General features: G+C 45.9%; 1 protein-coding gene across 10 annotated transcripts in view; it reads left to right on the top strand.

The window, feature by feature from the left end:
• Nucleotides 1-20837, top strand: part of LOC127004140 (voltage-dependent L-type calcium channel subunit beta-2-like) — a 131742-nt gene that overhangs the window by 91477 nt on the left and 19428 nt on the right. For 5 of the 10 annotated variants that reach the window (XR_007757659.1, XM_050871551.1, XM_050871547.1 and 2 more), the window contains exons 3-7: nt 6421-6495; nt 10771-10890; nt 11148-11367; nt 14936-14977; nt 20425-20692. Coding sequence is in view for 9 of the 10 variants with exons in the window: in XM_050871551.1 (XP_050727508.1) it covers nt 6421-6495; nt 10771-10890; nt 11148-11367; nt 14936-14977; nt 20425-20692 (725 nt within the window). In the remaining variant the exon portion in view is untranslated. The remainder of the gene's footprint in view (nt 1-6420; nt 6496-10770; nt 10891-11147; nt 11368-14935; nt 14978-20424; nt 20693-20837) is intronic. The other 5 variants (XM_050871550.1, XM_050871546.1, XM_050871549.1 and 2 more) reach the window with 4 other exon arrangements.

Raw genomic sequence — 20837 nt, 5'->3', positions numbered from 1 at the left:
GAAAGGTTTCGGCGTTAACCATCACACTACCGTCCCCTGCGGCCACGAGGCTTCTCCTTTCCAACCAGTTTTATTCCTAATACTCGCCACTGACTCTAATTGGTCTCATCTTACGTGAGACTCATGATACCTATCACAGAGGACGAGTCGATGCAAGGGTGTGTGTGTGTGGCGGGTCACGCTGTGCCTCGGGTGAGGAGCGAGGGCAAGGTCGTCAACCTGCGGCCCCGAGCCATGCAGCTCTTTCCGGGGACCAGTGTGCCTCACGAATCATCCACCTCTTCCAAGCGCTATTAGCTTTATCAATTTTACTTTGGATTTTTGTTTTGTTTTGAGAAGGGTCAACGTTTCCTTAGTTCTAATGATATGCACACTCCTCTTTAATTCTCAAAGAGAATACTTTCTAAACTGAGCAAGAATGTTTTATGACAATTGCGATAACAAGAACTCCTTCGTTTGAATGAAAATGAATATATTAATTTGCAGTTTGATAAGCACAGTAATTCCTTGAAGCTTAACGTTTTATATTTGCTGTGCATAAAATTATTTTTATTATTATCATTTTGTCATAATTTTAGAATAACAAAGTAAATTATATTTTATTTGGTTTTATGTGTAGTCACATTATAAAAACGCAGAAAACTACAAAATCACCATTGTTTGTTGTTTTAAGCATTTTATTATTGATAAAAAAAATAAGACGCAGGTTTGATCAATAGTATACAGTATAGGAGTTAAGGCTGGCTCAAACAAGGAGTCTCGAGATTCCTGGGGCGCCATGAACAGCCCTGAACGGAGGTGCACCAGACGCGGCTGTGATTGGCAAGTGATCGTTTTCACAGACAAATCAGTCAACCAATAGAAAAGAGATTTCGGGTCCAGAAATGTTCCGGAAGATTCATGACGGTCATTATTTTCTGCTCCACGATGAATACTTTTCCGATCCTTTCGTCTTGTTTATAGTGATTGTCTGTCTGTCTGACTGTCTGTCTGTCTATCTGTCTTTCTGTCTCTCTCTCTCTCTCTCTCTCTCTCTCTCTCTCTCTCTCTCTCTCTCTCTCTCTCTCTCTCTCTCTCTCTCTCTCTCTCTCTCTCTCTCTCTCTCTCTCTCTCTCTCTCTCTCTCTCTCTCTCTCTCAGCTGTTTTTTTTACCTAACGGAAGATGAAACTTATCTTTTTGCTTATTTTTACTCCCGTTTATGTGTTGTACTCACGCGCTTGACAGTAATCTGTTATACTTCGTCATTGTGTTACAACTTCCCTTTGTAGTATGAAATGCCACCATACATGTAGAATACACTTCATAGGAACACACACACACACACACACACACACACACACACACACATGCAGGCACGCGTTGATCAAAGACGCAGTTCAGCACAATTTGTAAAATGCTGTTCACAGTAACTCTATAGCGTGAGTTATAGCTTCTGTCATGTGATGCAGAGAGAGAGAGAGAGAGAGAGAGAGAGAGAGAGAGAGAGAGAGAGAGAGAGAGAGAGAGAGAGAGAGAGGAGGGGGTACTACTTTTACAAGTCAAATATATTTCTACACTCTCACAAGCTTACTCCGCGTGATATATTTGTTCCACGCTGAGAGAGAGGCGTGTAGGCAGTCACGTGTTCTGTATTGTTGTTTTTCGTTGTTGGACGCAAGTTTGGGGGTTTAGGCAATCATCTACTTTCCCCGTCAACTCCCCCCTCCACCCTTCCCCCCACACACCACCCTGCAGACAGGACCCACAAAGATACTTGAGAAGCGAGATGGCTATTGGTCCGTGTGTCCTGTGGTGTCTCTCTCCTTCAGGCTAAAATATCTGACTCGTTGTCCTCACTCTCCCTATATTTATTTATTTGACGGCCGTCCCGGTGTGTGGCGTGATGAATGTGGCGAGCAATTTTGTCATGGAGGGTGGGAAAAGAGAGAGAGAGGGGGGCTGTTTCAAACTTCTCCGACCTGAATAAGCTTGCAAATCAGTCTCGGTAGGTCATTGCGGTCCTCGCCTTATGTGTTCCCTAAGTGTCCTGTGCCACAGTGGTTCAGGTGACATCTCACCGAATGCGTTTATTTTATTTTATTGTAAACATATATAAAATCAAGGTTGTTTGTGCTTTTTCTTTCTCAATTCACGTCTTTATCTTATTCTATAAAACATAAGCACAAAACTAATACGTATTTTTAGACCCCAGGGTGAACAAAAACAGCTATTATCAAACTTTAAACATTTGGACCCGCCTGAGGGAAGGTAATCCGGCGGGCCCAAGTAGGTTAGGGGGGGGGGAGGGGGGGCAGAGACCACACCCCCAATTGACGTGATGTATTATTGGGCCACATCTGTACACACTGAGTGGCCACACATTCATGACTGCAAACACAAGCACATCCTCCACTCACAGGAGATTAATGGCCCAGGTGTTGAGTTAGCGGCCGCTGGCCACTGCCGTCCAAAGTAACCGCTTAGTGGTGTGTCGCGCCGGTTCGATGATGCTGAGTCGCTGCGTCAGGCGTGTCACCACAATCCAGGCGCTGCAGGCACACAAGGGCTCTGCTATTAAAGTTTGGTCATTAGGGCAGCAAAGCTTCAAGATTCACACATCAAACGCTGATGTTAAATCCTGAGATGCAGGTCGAAACCCGTGCCCAATGTCCCGAGTGACCTGTAGGTCATGTATTAAAACTAAAAGAGCATCACATGTACTGAAGTTTCTCCTCAAGCCAAGCTGCTTGGTTTAATGTTAGAACTTTAAACTTATTGAAGAAATTGAATAGTAGTTTGACCAGCAAACGCTGAAAAAAAAATCGACGAAATAGGAGTGATATAAATGGGTCTTTATTCCTCTGGTAAAATTGAAGTAGATATCTAGGGACAGGAGTTAGGAGTTACTTTAGCAGCACGCCAAGAAACTGGAAAGCTGCCATGTCGAGTTTAAATTCCAAAGATGACAGTTTAGGGTGAAAATTTTGCTATTTTTTTATGAATATAGGGAAAATAACAATAGACAATTGTCCATGTTCAAGTTGGTATTAGTAATCGGAGTATAAGAAGAGAGGAAAAGTCTGGTGTCGCTAGTCTTTCCTTTGTTTATGATGTGCCTTTTAACCTGTATCAGGAGTTTAGATTTCGCCCTGCAGTGTAGTGAGTCTGCATCAGTGTGGCATGACACTGAGGAGGTGTGAAGGATCTCCAGTATTCCTTTTGTGTATGGGACTGTGGGGTCGTCTTTGCTACGCTTCCACGCCCATCCCCTGGAAGGTGTGTGTCTGGCGGCAGCGGTGTCCCTACGTGTCCCTACGGGCGGCAGACTCTGCCAGGATATCAGCTTCGGCACTAAGGTGGCGGGAAATGGGCGCCTTCCTGTCTCAGTGCTGCGACCGCCTTGGCGCCGCCACTGCATTGCGGGGGAGTGAGCCTCGCACTACAAAGTCGACGAAAAGTAGCTTTTTAACGGATTCACTTCTGATTTAATGAACCAAATAATCGTCTCTGATTGTCTGCTTGCTGGTAACAGAACGATATCACTACGATTTGAAGGGCGGGTCGTCAATAAACTGTGAATATTCGTACACAGAAGGCGCCTTGCAGCGGCTCCCAGCACATTGTCGCCGGGCCTCCCGCTACTCAGGGGCAACGTGTACTAATGCCCAGAGCAACACACTGTTCTCACCATAGCACAGTCTTATCGCCCCTCCAGACACAAGATTCCCATCACAACATTGCCACGATGTCACCACACGCCGAAGAGTACTTTTGTGATGCCAGTGTGTGTGTGTGTGTGTGTGTGTGTGTGTGGTGGTGAGCGGCTGCGACGGGAGTGACTCCGTTTGAGTGCCGAGACCACACACACACACACACACACACACACCGGGTACACAGCGCCATTAATCCCTCTGGCGCGCCACCAGCGGCTGGCCGGAACATAATAAAGCATTCATTACAAATATTACGGGACGGGCGCTGAGTTGCCGCCGGTGCCATGCTTCACGCTGCCATAGAGTGACTCACAGACGCTCGCAGCAGAGTTTAATCCCACACCCAGAGTCGTTTAGGCTATCGTGGGAATATTTTATTCAATGTAGCCGCGGCAGCCCGAGGGGAGCGCCTCTTTAGGGCTCCTGCGGCTGCTCTCACAGAATGTGACCTCACCGCCTCCGCCGCCCTCCCTCCCTTGGCCCCATCGATCGTGTCACAGGAAGTAGCACGCGGTGAATCTGCCCCTTGTCGGCCCCTATTGTGGCTACAGGATAATAAAAAGATATATAATACTGGCTCTGCATCCCCCCTCCCCGCCTTGGGTTATGAGTCGTCTATCTGAAAACTTTGAAACAATTCTCCTTTCACTCGGAGCGTCTCTAAGGGCCAGAAAACAGTCATTATGAACAGCCTTGAAACACTCTTTGAACGATGTGTGTGTGTGTGTGTGTGTGTGTGTGTGTGTGTGTGTGTGTGTGTGCGTAAGCCAGTGAGTGTATCTAGCGGCCACAGAAGACGCACCTCCAGATGGGGCCGCGGCGGGAGTCACGGTGTGCTGTATCAGGCCCAGCCAAGTGGTCACTTAAGGCCACTTGCTTGTGGACTTATCTTGCGCACGGTCTGATGACTAATTGGGTAAGGCGCCGAGACCACCAGCCCGTGACGTAACGCGAGACCCATAACACGGCCGTCAGACGGTGTCCAGGTGTATGTATCGTCTCACACACCTCGCATACATGTAATGGAATTAACTAATTGATGATGCCAGTGTTATCGTGTACCTCATCTTCTTAGTATGAAGGTGGACTGCGGACACCTATTTTGTGTGTGGTGTTGTTGGTCCCTGCCCTGTCACATGTGGTTGCTCTCTTAGTTATGGTCTGTAGTCGATCTGTATATATATTCTTTTATAATTTCTGTCAGTGGTGTGGTAGTTCCAGCTCATTTTGGGTCGGTTTGGTTTCCTGTCTAAAATGTGCTACTCTTCTAGGGGCGGGTTATCCTTCCGTTACCTCTTGTGTGATTATATGCCAGTAAGGGTAATGTTTATTGATGTGTCCACGGTATATTTATCAATCTCTTTGTGGTGTGTGGTTGACTCTTACATGGTGGTGTGCATCAGTCTCTCCACCCGCAGTGTTTCACCTGTCAGAACTGTTTCTTTCCCAGTCTAAGGTGTTTCATCCTTTGCCTTCAGTGTAGCTGTTTTTCACTTCGTTATATGTTGCAGTGTCTTCATCTGAATCGTATATCCTTTCCTGGCAGTAGCGGGTATCTCTTTTTTCTGCCTGCGGTGCGAGGTTGTTTACTCCTGAGGGGCGTCCCAGTCCTTGCGTCTGGTTTACGTTTGATCCCAGCGTTAGTGGCGTGCGTTCCGTTGTTCATTGCGGGGTGTGTTTGGTTCGTTAAGGCTGGCACGTCGTAGATCCCTTTAGAGCGGTGTTTGATGTCTGTTTTCGGGTTGGTCGTGATGTTTTGTGTCTACTCGTGCCACTGACTTTGATTCCAGGAGAGTGAAGTTTACCTTGTAGATTCTTGTGGGTGGGTGGGTAGTTTGTTTCCATGTTTCCATTGCTCTTTCTCACTGATGCGTAACTTGTGTTTGCCTTCCTGTTGACGTGTGTTTGCATTTACATATTGGTATCTTGTGGGTCTCGTGAATTTTTCCTTCGCGTTGCAGTGATTGTAAATATATGTGTGTATGCGTGGGGTGAGGGGGGCAGGTGTGGGTGTGGGCTTGGCTGTGGGGGTGTGAGGGGGACCGTATGAAAATAATGTGTCTAGTTCGTATTGGTGTCTGGTTGGTCTTTAAGTTGTTGTAAATGGTAGGTGGAGTGGGAAGACCCGGCCTGCATTTATTTGTCCTAAAGGTACCTACCCTCTGTGCAAGGTATGAACATGACCCCATCCCGGCTTTTGACCCCTCGCCCCGTGCTCTTCTTGGCATGCCCCGCACTCTCCTCACCTTCGATACCTAACCAGTGACCTCCCTCTGCATAAAAAGAAAGACTAACGTTTTGCTTTAAATTTGCTCTTGCTGTATGTAATGTTGCTGTTGCTGCCATTGCTGCTGCTCCTGCTGCCGTGTGTCCAGCTTAACCGAGACAATTTATTCAAATTGTTTTCAGATATTTTTCCCATAGTTGTAACCTAGTCAACCAAGTTAAGTATTAACATGGTCATTTGACGTGGCACTGGAATATTTTGATTAAATTTATTTCATGCACACATTTATTGCAATTAAAAATCGAGTTAGCTTGTGCCAAATGTTGTTCCCCTTTCCCTACATGAATAGTGTATATATAGGCTACAGAACCCATCCAGAGCAAAAAACATGTCTATATATACATCTTTTTGTGAGTTTTACGCGACAAAAGAATAGCAAATGAGTGCTTCTATTGTTACTTGCCCACCTGCCCTCTACCTGCCTCCCCTTGTATCACTAGAATACTCGTCGCGTGGCTCCTGGATTCAGGCGCAGGACAGAGGGTCAGGCACTCATCTCGCTGCAGAGGGCCCTGGTGAGTCTGACTGTGGCTCTGTGTGGCACTCCTGTGGCGTGCATCTCTCATGCTGCGGTATTTTGTCTTGTGTGGCCAAGTGTTCGCAGTAGTGTACATACGTGTGCTTTCCCGAGGTGTGTGTGCGTGTGTGTGTGTGTGTGTGTGTGTGTGTGTGTGTGTGTGTGTGTGTGTGTGTGTGTGTGTGTGTGTGTGTGTGTGTGTGTGTGTGTGTGTGTGTGTGTGTGTGTGTGTGTGTGTGTCAACAGGTTGTGGTGGCTGGCTGGCTAAGGAACTGGTTTGCTGGTTTGCTGGCTATTTGGTTGGTCGGCCGGCTGATTAACTGATTGACTGACTGAATGATTGAATGTATAAATGAATGAATAAAAAATGAATTAATGAATGATAAACTAAGTGGGTTACTGACAGGATGACTGACTGACTAACTGGCTGACTGACTGAATGGATGAGTGACAGACTGAATGATTGACTGGCTGGCTGACTGTCTAACTGATTGACTGAGTGAATGGCTGGCTGGCCTGCCAGCTGAATGGCTGACCGACTTAACAGTTGTTTGGCTGATCGATTTTCAATCCGGCTGGCTGTTTGGCTGGCCGGCTGTTTGGTTGACCGGCTGTTTAGCTGACTGGCTGTATGGTGGCTGACTGTTCGGCTGGCCGATTGAATGGTTAACTGACTGGCTGTCTAAATAACTGACTGGCTGGCTGGGTAACGGGTTCGTTGGCTGGCTAAGTGATCAGTCGGCTGGCTGGGTGGCTGACTGGCTTTCCTCCCGGTTGGCGGGTTGGCTGAATCGAGTGATCCACTGACTTGAGAAACTGGATGGATGGATGGGTGGGTGCCCTGCTGGTTAGTTGCCTAAATACATGAATGAGATGCTGACTGACAGACCGATTAAATATATGAATAAATGTATAATCGGGTTGCTGGTTTGCAGGTTTGTTGAGTGGCTGATTGACTAACTGGCAACGAGTTTCAGGCACAACAGTTTTTGAAGGGAAACACATTTGTAACTGAATTTTACGACATCCTACTGGCTGCGGCGATAACGAATGTTGTGCTTGTTGGTCTGTATCGGGGGTTTCCCCTGGGAATGTTTGAATAATGTTTGCATCCCCTACACACATAATAACAAATTTGAAGATGAAATCTAATTTCTAATTTGTGAACCACAAACTAAACCACATACGTAACTCCGGGTTAACAAATATACTTTACAAACTAAGCTTTAACTCAGCGCATAAAATGTAAATATGAATTGAGCAATTATTTTTTAATCTATTCAGAAGAATTTGTAAGCATAAAAATCAATCTGAAATGCCATTTCGCACCCCCCTTGGGGTTACTGCAGGTTGGGAACCCCCGTTCTTGATGATACAAATGAAATATTTAGAGCGCTGCTATTCAGGGGATGAGATGCATTAGACTAAATTTTGCATAACATGCAAGGAGCACTACTACAACGATGTTCAGGGTAACAAATCACACTTCCACTGCTTAGAATATCAGCTGCCCTAAGAAACTCGATCAATTAGTGCCAAGAGGCATCTTGGAGCAGAGAACCGCGGTCCCTTAAGTACCCAAGACTGGTGGTATGAAACACTGGAAACAATTTAAAGAAATGGAGTAGTCTGAAAAAAAATTATATGCCTTTCTAATTACCCCAAACTTCTGAACATCAGGAAATACCAATAAAGGAATGTGACATTTTAGTCTTAACTCTGAATCGTAAATGACACCAAGAATCAACACCTTAATACCTTTATTGCTAAACCTTCCAGAAATGGTGAGTCATAAACATATGGTAGAGATCAGAACCGATTGATAATCACGAACTTTAGTCTTTATTATACATAACTTTATTTTCCTTTTTTGGCACAAGGTAACAATTGCTGACAGATTTCTGTTCACTGATTCCTAGACACACTGACGCAACTAGGAGTAATCGTATTTGATGAACAGGAAAGGACCCAACACCTTCTTGAGGCACACCAGAAAGAACATCAAGCTTTCTTCTCTAACTATTATTCATACACACGGTGAATGTGACCCCTCAAATGCTGGCTCGTGGCAGAGAACGGGACCACCCACTTCTATGCTGCAGAAATATTTATGGCTCTGTGTGTGCATGTGTTAGGGGGTAGGAAGGAGTGGGTAGGTGGGTGAAAGTGTAAAGGAATTTTGCTTTGACAAATGGTGGTAGACTGTCGTAGTGGAGGCTTCTCACCGTAGATTCATGAGGCTGCTTCCACTTTGACTTCTAAGTTTAAATTCTTTTGCGTAACGTTTTTCGGCTTCCAGAACACCACAGAAGACCAGAAGTAAGTACATACGTAAGGAGTGACCGGTGTGCTCGTTTGCAGTGTCTCCGGCGGCGTGTCGGTGTTGCTGCATGGTTGTCCTAACGCTGAATTTTTTGACACTAACGGCCGTCCGCGAGACCCCAGAGATAACAGTAAGGGCTTTCGAACCACCTACAACGGCTCAGGTCCAGTGGAAACGCCCTGTCCTGTGGCTCTTGTGTAGTCTCAGTCTTTTTTTTTCAGGTTGTGTGCTGTGGCTGTTTTTGTAAAGGAGAGCACAGATTTGGCCGAAGGCTCGGTTCTTCAGCGCTCTTATTTAACACAGAGTTTACTCAAGCTTTCCATAGCGTCACTTTTATGTTATTTTTCATCCTCCTTTAGTTTTCATTAGTATCCCTCTACCTGCCTTATCATTTCACAGCTTTTCACATTCGCATTCAATCTTCGTCAAGCCTCCACCCCCCCCCCCTCTCCCCTTCATCGCATAGCTTTCTCTCAGCCACATTCATCATCCCAAAAGGCCGTTTTTTTATTATTTTTTTATAGCCTTACACGGCCTTCCGTAGCTTTCCTCAGCCTTCCCCAATTCTCCTGCCTCCTCTATGCCATTCCTCAGCTTTCCTCAGTTTTCTCAGCCACTTAATTATTCTTTAGCTTCCTGCATTATCCCATAGTCTCTCTCCAGCCTCTGCGTCCCTTAGCTTCTCTCAATGATAATCAGGCTCTTTTCAATCTCTTAGCCTTTCTTAGCCTACCCAGCCTCCCTTGAGCCTTCTTCAGCCTCCCCTATCTCCCATTTTCCTTCGTAATGCTGTATTATTAAACTTTCGCTTAATGTGTAATGGATGCAAGATGAAGACTTATTTCACACACACACACACACACACACACACACACACACACACACACACACACACACACACACACACACACACACACACACACACACACACACACATTCACAGATTCGTACACACCTTTACCATGGTAGTTTGCTTTACTAATTAATTGCCAGCCTTGAGCTTTTTTCTCGTTGTTCATATTTGTCGATAGTCTTTTCTAACGTGGATCCTACCCGAGACTTTTATTCCTATTTAACAGGGAAAAGGAAACAAGGGGAGGCGACTGCACAAAGCATTATTCTTTTTATCCTCATGTGTTGTTGTTAGTATGTTCAAATGTGTGTATCAGGTAAACTTCAGGCCAGGAACCTTCAGACTCAGATGTGTGTGTGTGTGTGTGTGTGTGTGTGTGAAGCCAAGTGTGTGGGCAGAAATCAAATGTGGTGTGCTATACTGTGTAACCCATATTGAGAAACTTGGCTGAGGTGGACCGTGATGGGTGTGGCGGGGGTGGGGATGCTGGTGGTGGTGGATATGGTGGTGGTAGGCGTGTTGGATGCTCCTCAGTGGAAACTAAAAAGCACAATAGGGTAATGTCACATCCTGTACTTCCTCCACATCACTGCTACAATTGACTTGGTCCTGCCGCCTCTAGGTAACGTCTATGGCCTTGTGTGAAATAGTATATAAATCGGAGAGTATCAATTTATTCAGTTTAATAATCTGTTTAATTAATATCATCTGAATACGAGGGATAAAATTTTTCCCTTAACGTTTAGGGGCTGAAGTATGGATGAGGAATGCTGTTAATATTTTTTGGTGGGATCACGAGGCATTGCGCTAAGAATGCTACTTTCGAATAGAGCTCATTGAGGTGAAAGGTACAAAGACGCATAGTTAAATACGGGCACGACAAAGGTAAGAGTCTGCCAGTTCGTCGCTGCCACCAACCAATTAATCCCCCAAAATAGGGTCCGGCATGGAAGTACCGCAACTCTTGGGTCCAGCTTCCCTTCAGAGGCGAGCCTGTGCAGCTGAAATGTTCTGTCCTGCAGCCCCTTGCCAGCATGGTGTAGTGTATTGTTCAATGCGTGTCAACTGACCTAATGGCCTGCCTTGCCCCTTCACAGACCAAGCCTGTGGCGTTCTCGGTGCGGACCAACGTGGCTTACGATGGCTCCCTGGACGACGACTCCCCAGTGCACGGCTCCGCCATCTCCTTCGACGTCAAAGACTTCCTCCACATCAAGGTGAAGACTCGCTACTCTGCTACTCATCTGCACCGGATATATTTAACACAAACTAGAATGTTTCTAAGATAAATAGATGAAGTTAAATTAAGTTTTTCTATAGTGTGTAATTTCTCAGAGGGGAGCGTTGTAATTGTTTTAGGCCTTAGGCTTATTCAAGGTATGGGATAGTCTTGCTCTTCTATGTAAACCACACACACACACACACACACACACACACACACACACACACACTGACTCGTGGGCGCGTGTTGCAGGAGAAGTACGACAATAACTGGTGGATCGGGCGCCTAGTGAAGGAGGGCGCTGACGTCGGCTTCATCCCTTCCCCCGTCAAGCTGGAGAACCTCCGCATCCAGCAGAAGAGCTCCAAGCTGTACTCCAAAACTTCCTCATCGGGTAATCTGGGCATGATAAATGATGTTCTGTCCAATAGCAAGAGCTCCAACTCCCGAGGCTCCACTCCCCCCACCCCCGGTAAGTGTTGATATGGTGTGGCTGTGGTACGCCTGGCGCTACCTCACTTCACCTCTCCTTGTGGCGCCAGGCGGGGCTTCCTAAATATACCACTTACTTCTAGTCAACCCGATTTGTACACGTTGTAGGGACACGCCTCTGTGTTCACTTTACTTCCCCACCTCCGCACTTCCTTCATCGCGTTAAGATGAACGGAGTGTGCATAAGTGTGTAGATTGTATGTGTGTGTGAGTGGCTGCATTGTGTGAGTGTACAGGCGGAGCTGCTGGCCAGCACCTCGGCCGCTCCTCGGACCACCCTTATTGAGCCACAAGACGTGCCCTTCTGCACACCAGGGTTAGCCTCTCCCCACACGCACACATATACTAACAAAGCACGCGCGGGCTCCACTACAGTGGGCCGCGTGTCACACTACATAGCTGAGGCTGAGGTGGTGAGGTTCGGAATTGCCATCGGCCGCATTAATTTGGCGGCTGGTGATCGACGGAGTGCGTAGGGTCGTTTAGTGACGGAATCGTCGACTGCAATGAGTGGACCCTCAATCAGGCTGCCTAGACCTCACTTTCACATCGTCTTCCTAGAGTCAAGGGTTAACGCTTTCCTGAGTTGTGACCTTGAGTTAATGACTGAATGCCCTGCCTGACGTCAGGCGGTGGCACTGGGGCTCAAACCTCTTCGGTCGGCTCTGTGCTTCCAAGGGTAGATGTTCTATCCTAGTCGACCACCGCGCCCCTCTCTGGCTGCCAAGACTGAAGGCTTAAAGTAAATAAAAAAAAATAACGTTTATTGTTCTCCGAGAAGGTGGTATTCAGTAGGACAAAAGGAAAACTCAGTTGCAGATGGAAAACGAAGCTCAAAGCCGGCCTCGAGTGCTGGCTGGAAGGGGATATAAAGGAGGGGCTTGTGTAGGCAGGTGGCTGATGTATTGAAGTTCTTGGATCCCTGTGTATCCGTGTCATGATGCATGTGTCCACACCTCTCATGGTATCCGCATGCTGTTTCTGACGTCGTGAACCTATGTGCGTGTCCACCGAAGCCACGTGTCGCCATCTGCCGCGTCGCACCCAAGACGCGGTGCCATAGGTCAGGCTCTCCGCCCCCACCGCCGCGTCGCGTGACCCTCGCCCCGTAACGACGTGATTGCGGCCTTTCGTGTGCAATCTTTGCGGTGAAGAGTCGATGCAGAAATTTGATAATTGAGATGGGTAAGTTTGTTTATATTCATGTGCACTAGTAATAGCAGGAACTAAATAAAGGTTTCTTGTCTCTACTACATTTTTATCTCGTCTTTTTATAGGAATTCGTTGTCAGGCATCAAGAAGCAAAGTTTCCGTCAGCTGCAGTCAGCGGAATACTATTATTTAATTTTATTTGTCAGTTTTCGTCGTTAAATATATTATTTAATGTGTACAAAGGACCTTGCAATATACCATTCAGATCAGATACACATGTAAACTGTTGTGCAAGTGGTTTGTGTTGTTGGTGTGTTTAGTGAAGGGGCATTTCACGCAGTTGAACAGCGCCAGCGCGGGTGGGCAGCCAAGTCGGTGCAAGGAATGTGAAAAGATCTTAGGCCATTGCTGAGCTTGCGTTGTAATGTAGCAAGAATATTTTTGTAGTGCCTCTGAACCAGGGAAAGGCTGTTTTAGACATACCGGGGTAGTGTGCAATAGTTCTTAGGCTTGGGTGCATACCGAGGCCAGGAAGGTATGCTTGTGTCGCCTGGTTTGCTTGTAAACAGGATAAATGAGTGTTGTGTGCTGCAGCGGCTGGTAGTGGTGCTGTTCGCCCGGGATAGAAAGCAAGGCTGACAAGTGAAGCTTGTGCTCATAGTGCCATCTTTACACCAGTGCTTCTAAATCTGTTTGGCTTCTTAGCATAGTCTTCTAACCATCCTCAGGAGCAAGAAGAGCATCAGGTTACGTGTTCAAGTTATATTGGTGGTTGCAAACTTCAGGTGTGACAAAGTAATTGAGACTGTGTGAGTTATTTTCAGTTGTGTAGGTAGGATGATATACCAGGAAAGTAGCTGGAGATCTCGTGTAGGGGCCTCAGCTGGTCCAGTAATCTAACCCTTCCTTCCCGTGTCACTACCTTGTGGCGCCACTCCGCTCGCTAGCTTCCCGATAGACTCCAGCCACAGGCCCCTTTTAACTTAGTGACTTCAGAGCTCCATGCTCCCTTCTGGCGGGCTTGCAGTGGATTTTGAGGGACATTTAGAGGCCAACAGGCAGTCCCGGGTTGCCATCTTCCGGCTTGATTTGACGTGTCATGTATGATTAAAAACCTTTGGTGTTTTGTTTGTCCGTAGAATTTTATTGGTTTTGCAATGGGTTGCTGTAGAGAAGTAGCAGCTTTTTGCTAAAAGCATGCAGTAGGCGCGGCTGTGTAGTTTTAGCGGCCAGTGCTCAGTAGCGCGGCCGGCGTCTCGTCACACTTGCGTCTCAGGCTTGTACGGTGCACAGCCTCCCGACCCTTAGCCCTGCATTGTGCATCACACCTGTAAAATGTCCCCCTGCACCTGCGGCGCGCCACGAGACCCCCTCACCGGGGAGCGCCGCACCACGTGGCCTCTGAACCAAGTGTACCTCCCCACTAGGCCATTGACACGCCTCAGGACACCACAAAATTATATACCAGTTCTCGCCCTCCACTGATCACGAGAAAATTGTTTACCCAAACTCACTCCAACATAACCAACACCAGACTGGCGATGTGGAGTACACACAGGCACTGCATGGGAGAGAGTGGGTCCAAAGCCCACTGACGGTGTTTTAGGGCAGCAGGGTCACCTAATCCTGCGTCAGGATGTTTTACGTGAGGTGTGTGGTGTGACAGGTCAAGAGCTGTCTGTCTGGCAAGGAGGGAACCAGTCTTTATCATCATAAAAAGCAATTGGATCGTTAACAAACAATTTATAATTCAGTAATGCAAAACAACACAGCAAAATTTTAACTTTGGAGAGAAATTAAAATACGAATGAAACACAAAAGTCGTAGTATCTGATTCCCTTCTTATTACTGCATTACTAAAAATATGTTTTAACTTATTGCATTTAATATGATGTGGATTTGTTAGTCAATTTCGCTGATTCATATTTATATGCCCCTAATTCTCCTTTCTTGCTGTTTTATTTTATTTATATATATGATTTTTCCTACTATGGCCCTTAATCTTGTGTAGCCATGATGCTGACTCTTCAGCTGACATCTGTCATTAAATATTTAGAGGAATTAGAACAACTGTTCTCACTTTGACAGTGTTTCCTTCCTCACTTGGGAGAGAAACTCCTGGTCAGCTCTGAGAGATATTCAGGAAGCTAGACCACATCATTGATAACTCACTGTGTCATATTGCTACATGTAATTTTTCTCTTTCCTTCCCTTACAAATTCATTCGCCTTGGGATGACCTTGACCTCTTGTAAGTACATGTGACCCTTCAGGAGCCACAGTTGTCCATTAGATATTTATTTTCCCACTTGGTTATAGATTGAAATGCACTGTTTCCTGCCCTGCCCCAGCCCTTCCACCCCTCTCCGTAATGTTTCGTTTTTGTTTGGTTTGCAGAACTGAGCTCTAAGACGCTCCTGTATGATGTCACAAACCCGGGTTGGTGTTTCCAGAGTCCAGTATGACTGACTGTCGTGAGGCTCACTGTTTTTGTGCTAACCGTTGTTGTTTACGTGCTCACGCTTCACCGCCTAATAAAACTAACCTGGCTCTCGCGGCCATATAGATCGTGGGTTGTTTAATGTCCATCGGTTGTCAGCAAAACGCCGAGTGTCCTCGTACTCTGGTCTGTGACGTCACCTGCCGCGGCCTGCCTGATGCGTGACGACACAATGCGTGTGGGGCGCTGGACCCGACTGACTGACCAGACCCGACCCGCAGCTCCCACGCAACGGGACCGCGAGCTGTGTGTTGGGCTTCACGGGCGAGTGTGTGTGTGTGTGTGTGTGTGTGTGTGTGTGAAATGGGAAGACGGTGGCCCCTCGCGATGTGGACGTCCCGATTTTACCTTCAAAAAAAAAAAAAAAAAAAAAAAAAGGAAAACACACACACACACACACACACACACACACACACACACACACACACACAGAGAGAGAGAGAGAGAGAGAGAGAGAGAGAGAGAGAGAGAGAGAGAGAGAGAGAGAGAGAGAGAGAGAGAGAGAGAGAGAGAGAATCCTGTCAGATGTAAAGCACTTTTTGTTTGTGTAACATACAGGAAGCCCAGATGATCAATACAACTCATTATACCAAGATGACTGTAGAATTATGTTGTGATATGTTTTTCATATATATATTTTGTTCAATTTAGTCGTTAAAGCTAATTAGTAATGGGCAATATCCGGTATTTATGCTATTTTTTAGAGGAAGGAGACGGACTTGAGGCTAAACAATGTAATAAAACGCATCTCGTCGCTCCCACACCCGTCAGTTGGCCAAGGAAGATGGAAGGGTGTTAAAGGCGACCGAGTGTTGAGATTTTTTCCTTTACGTCTCTCTCTCTCTCTCTCTCTCTCTCTCTCTCTCTCTCTCTCTCACACACACACACACACACACACACACAGACACACACACTTAAAAGTTGCCAGTCACATTCAGACGTGGATTAACGTGCAGTCTCGTCCTCTCTCCCTTGTGATCCGAACGCACAGTCTTACATTTCGAGACACTTTATTAGACTCACTTTCATGGCCCTCATACATTTTGGTGACAGTCGAATAGGTTTAGGAAAGGCAAACAACCACCACCTGAACTCGTAGGTTTGCTCTGGTTTCTATTTTTCATTATCACTTTTTGTAGTTTTGTTGTGATTTAGCGTGCTAAATCTTATCTCTTTCTTGTTTCTTTTATCTGTAGTATTCAGATACGTAGCGTTAGCTATAATATCAAACATCTTTTTCTTTTATTTTTACATTGCACTTTAGATATTTTAGTTGTTTTCTCTCGACGTGCATTTCAATTTTTATTTCAAGTTTGTCAGTTTATTAACGGGATGTTTTGAAGCCAAGACTAACACAGTGATAGAATAATATAAATGTAGAGTGTTCCTAAGCTTTATTCATTAGTTGGCTTGACTTTCTCGTGACGGACTCCAGACTGCCTGTGAAGACATGACATCTAGACTACTTGTATATCTCACTCGCTGCCGGATTCGGGGCATCGTCGCGTGCCGTGTCTTGCCACCTAACGCTTTTTTGGGGTGTATCTACTTGCTTTGTCTCTGCGTAGCGACTTAGCCTTCCATTTAGACACAGAGCAAGTTTCACGGCTAAGTTTCAGCCGAAAAACAACCCCTGGATGAAGGGTACTAAGACTTTGGATGCTAAATGCTTACCATTCATCAAGAAAACTGGGCATTTGCGAGACATGCAGCCAGTCTAGCCAGATGATCGAACATTGGAATACATCGTGACACCAAGCCCTGGCCCAGGGGCACGCCAACCTCTGGCAGGATGTGCTGCAGGATGCTTCGTCCCATTACTTTTTGTCTTCGTCTTTCCTTTTTTTCCTATTTCCCTGCATCAGTCCCTTTAGCTTCAGTGTAGTTACTGACTACTGCCATGTGCACTGACCCGTTTTGTTGTGTGTGAAACTGTGTGCCGCACGAGTCCCGCTCCGTTCCTCGCTGCCCATCGCATGGCTCGCTGCTTGAGGAAAGGCTCCACGAAGCTTTCATGCAAAATTATGTAGTGTTATTGAATAACGTCCCACCAACACTCTAATTCAGCTTCACAGGAAAACAAGTTGTGAGACACATCCATATCTTATGTCCATGAGATGACTGTCATTCTTGTTTTAGTACAAAGCTGACCCTAACGTCAATCAAAAAAATTGGGAATCATTAATACCTCAAACGTTCTTTATCATCCTCGCTTGGTGGGCCGCACTCATGCTTTATTGAGTTCCTTTCCATTACTTCCTCCTTATTAGTGAATGGCGTCTGGTGCCTTGCCTTGGTGTCGATAGAGAGAAGCTTCTGCCTGTGTGTCCCTCCCCTTCTTCTTTCACGCAGGGTCCTGAAAAGAAAAAAAGACTATGAATAAAACTAACTAATTTACTTGAAAAATTCAGACCGGAAGGGGATTAGACAGGAAAGAAGGAAGAAGAGGAGAAAATGGGAGAGGATCAGGAGCAGAAGGGAAAAAGTATGGTGAGGGGATGTGGTAGTGATGTGTGGCATGCAGGCTCCCATCACACTCATGGTCGTCATTTCGTACATGTAATAGTTCTTGGTGTACGACATGAGCAGACATCCCCGCCCTTCCCCTCTTCCTCCCCACCCAACGTTAACCGGTGCCTCATCCAGCATGGCTCCACCTTCCACCTTCTTTCCCTGTTATTTTCATTTATATTTACATTGCCATAATTTATTTTCAGTTTGGCGTTGGCACCTTGAGTCACCGTTTGTCACCCTCATCACCAAGTGTGATGCTTTCTTATTGTTACTATTGTTTTATTATTATTATTCAGTTTGTTTACTGATACATTCAGCTTTGTTTCAGACTATCTAATGATACAATAGATTCTATATTTGGAAGAAAAGGGAAGTATGCATTCAGTGCATTAAAATTATAATTTCTAATTCTCTAATAACGAGCTAAACCAAAGGTTGATATAATCCTCCGCGCCTCTAAATGATTTCAGCACAAAGCGAATAAACAAATTGATGTGAACTAATTGTACATGTAAATTAATCCCGCGATCGGCCTCATTTCAACGGAGAAAATAATCGCACCTACATAACTAAACGGTCTACAAAAACTCTACATCGTTTTGTGTGCCAACCTTTCGTCATGCACGTTTGAATTATTGTGCATTGTTATTAAGCAAATAGGAAGATTTTCGCTGATGGCATGTAAACATGGCGTAATTCTGAGTCGCACAAGGCCCCTCAGACGTAATCACACACGGATGGTCGTGGTCTCAGCAGTCGGGCAGTTCGCGTCCCACCCATCACTGCCCTACCCTGCTGCCACCGCTCCGTGCGCACTGCGAGGGAGGCAATATTAATTAATGCCTCACCCTCTTCCCCTCGTCACCCTGTCTTGGCCCCAGCCTTACCCCCTTGCCTCATCACCCTACTCACAATCTTCCCTCACCACTGCCCTGCCTTGCTGCCTCAATATTCACCATCCCTGTACCATCCTGCCCCCTGCCATTCACCATTCACCATCAACACCCAGTCATAACATCATCCCTCATCGCTCTGCTTTTCCCATACCGTCAACATAAATAATTGACGGGGAATGTGGAGATAACCGTAACTTCCTCCGCCGGCATTGGCAACAACGGCGCAGGGTGAAACGGATCACCCGCATTCATCGTAAACAATTAAAATTAACAAATGTAACAAAACTAATTCTTACCTAACTTAATCCAACTGAACTATATCTAACCTACCCCCCCCCTGCCAAAATACAATGTGTTAGATTACGCTCATAATTTTATGCATTAATATTTTGATTTTTTCTTCTTTTCCATACTCATATAGTTACTGCACTGCATCCAGATAAATAAAATACAACGCATAGTATTAACCTCACCCGAGATGGCTGCGTTTATTTCCATATTAGCCAGTATGGTTCTATTATAGCGTCCGGTTGGATATTAGCGTGTGCGTGTGGCGCTGAGGGGGAGGATGGAAGGGGCGCCCCAACCTTCTCAACCTCCCTCTCAACCCCGTCTTTCGAGGTTGTCCGGCCACGCCCCGATTTTGACGATAGCGCTGGTCCGAAGTAAAGGCCGCGTCACGGAATGCACCGATAACGCCAAGCACATACAGTCCGCATCATTTCTTTCCTGCTTTATTATATTTTCGCCCTCGACAAAAAAATTATGCAGGTACACACACACACACACACACACACACACACACACACACACACACACACACACACATGCGCGTGCACCGTGAAGTGACGATTTCGTTAGGGTCAAGACGTGCTGCATGTGTCAAGTAATCGTTGCGTCTCCTCAGCATGGCGTTCCCCTGTCCACCCCGATCCCAGACCAACCCGCCCCGCAGTACCTTACCCTCGTGCGCCCCTCCTCCCCTCTCCTCCCCGTGACACACCCCACGCAGCTGACCTGACGTAATGGTACTCACACCCGTTTATTTATTCGGTTTTCTTCTTTTCCTTTCTTCCTCCCACACTTCTGATTTTCCGTGCCGTGTATTTCTATTCCATAATATTAATTAAGGAATATCAATTTTAGTTTTTCCTCCTCCTTGATTACCTGAGACAGTTGCATGTAAGCTCCCAATACTGTTATAGAGGCTGCTAACTTTTAACTTTTATTAGAGGCAGGAATTCATGCATCTCTGTGACGAGCTTGTTCCGAGGCATTGTTATTCAGAGTTTGCCCTGAGTACCCATGATATTACTTTATTTTGAACCTTTTTTCCCCTCCTTTGCCTTGTGTCTTGACCAGATTGTTCTCTGAGACCCAACGATCATTCATTCCTTTTTCAGACCTCTTGAATGCTTGGAATCATGGGTTCTCCTTAGTGAGGCTTCCCTAAGTCACACTTCGATGTGTGTGCCGTTCCCTCTCCTCTCCCCTAGCCTATATATTGCATTATTCTTCAGTATCCCACAGTTTATGTGATATGAGCTAATCCTACCTTCTTAGGCACCGTTGCCCTTAATAGTATGAGAGATTCTGACTTCCCTTCTAATTCAAATTTTGCCTCCCTGAGTTCCTTTTTGGTATATTCCACAAGCGGTAGATCCTCCCAGCAGCTCAGTTTAGTATTACTCACGGGACAAACTCTTACTCGCCCTGGACCTTCTTTGGTGTACCTGTTCTGAAATATATGGATTCATATAACGAATAAATTAACTGTATTTCCTTCTTAGTATAGTGAGGTCCAGGGTCTAGGAGAGTTTATCTTGATAATGTCCTGCTCAAAGGTGATGTTTATCTCACTGCAGGTTTGCCACCCAAATTTATATAATGCTCCCTAGCCTTTCTTTAGAAGGTGAGCCAGACCAAGCTGGCAACGCCCAGGCACCCCTCCAATAACTCTGCCATACACCACACAGGACTTGATCTCGACAACGGCATAGACTCCAACCTGGGGGAAGACTCTGATTCCTTGGGCAACTCCAAAGGGAAAACTTCCATCACCACTCCTCCGGCGAAAGAGAAAAAGAAACCTTTCTTTAAGAAACAGGAGAATATTCCTCCTTACGATGTCGTGCCTTCCATGCGCCCGCTAGTGCTCGTCGGCCCCTCCCTCAAAGGGTACGAGGTTACGGACATGATGCAGAAGGCGCTTTTTGATTACATTAAGCACAAATTTGAGGGAAAGTAAGTATACGCCTCCTCAACAGTTATATCAGTATTTGATGTACAAGATATCTTGTTTTCAGTTGTACCAATACGGTGGTAAAATTACTATATATCCTTATAAGAGAGACTTCTTAGATTCACACAAATATAATTGTTTCAGACT

This window comes from Eriocheir sinensis, chromosome 27, assembly GCF_024679095.1.
Source record: "Eriocheir sinensis breed Jianghai 21 chromosome 27, ASM2467909v1, whole genome shotgun sequence".
Taxonomy (NCBI): domain Eukaryota; kingdom Metazoa; phylum Arthropoda; class Malacostraca; order Decapoda; family Varunidae; genus Eriocheir; species Eriocheir sinensis.
Note: the sequence above shows the minus strand (reverse complement) of the source record. Positions and strands in the feature narration are given on the sequence as shown.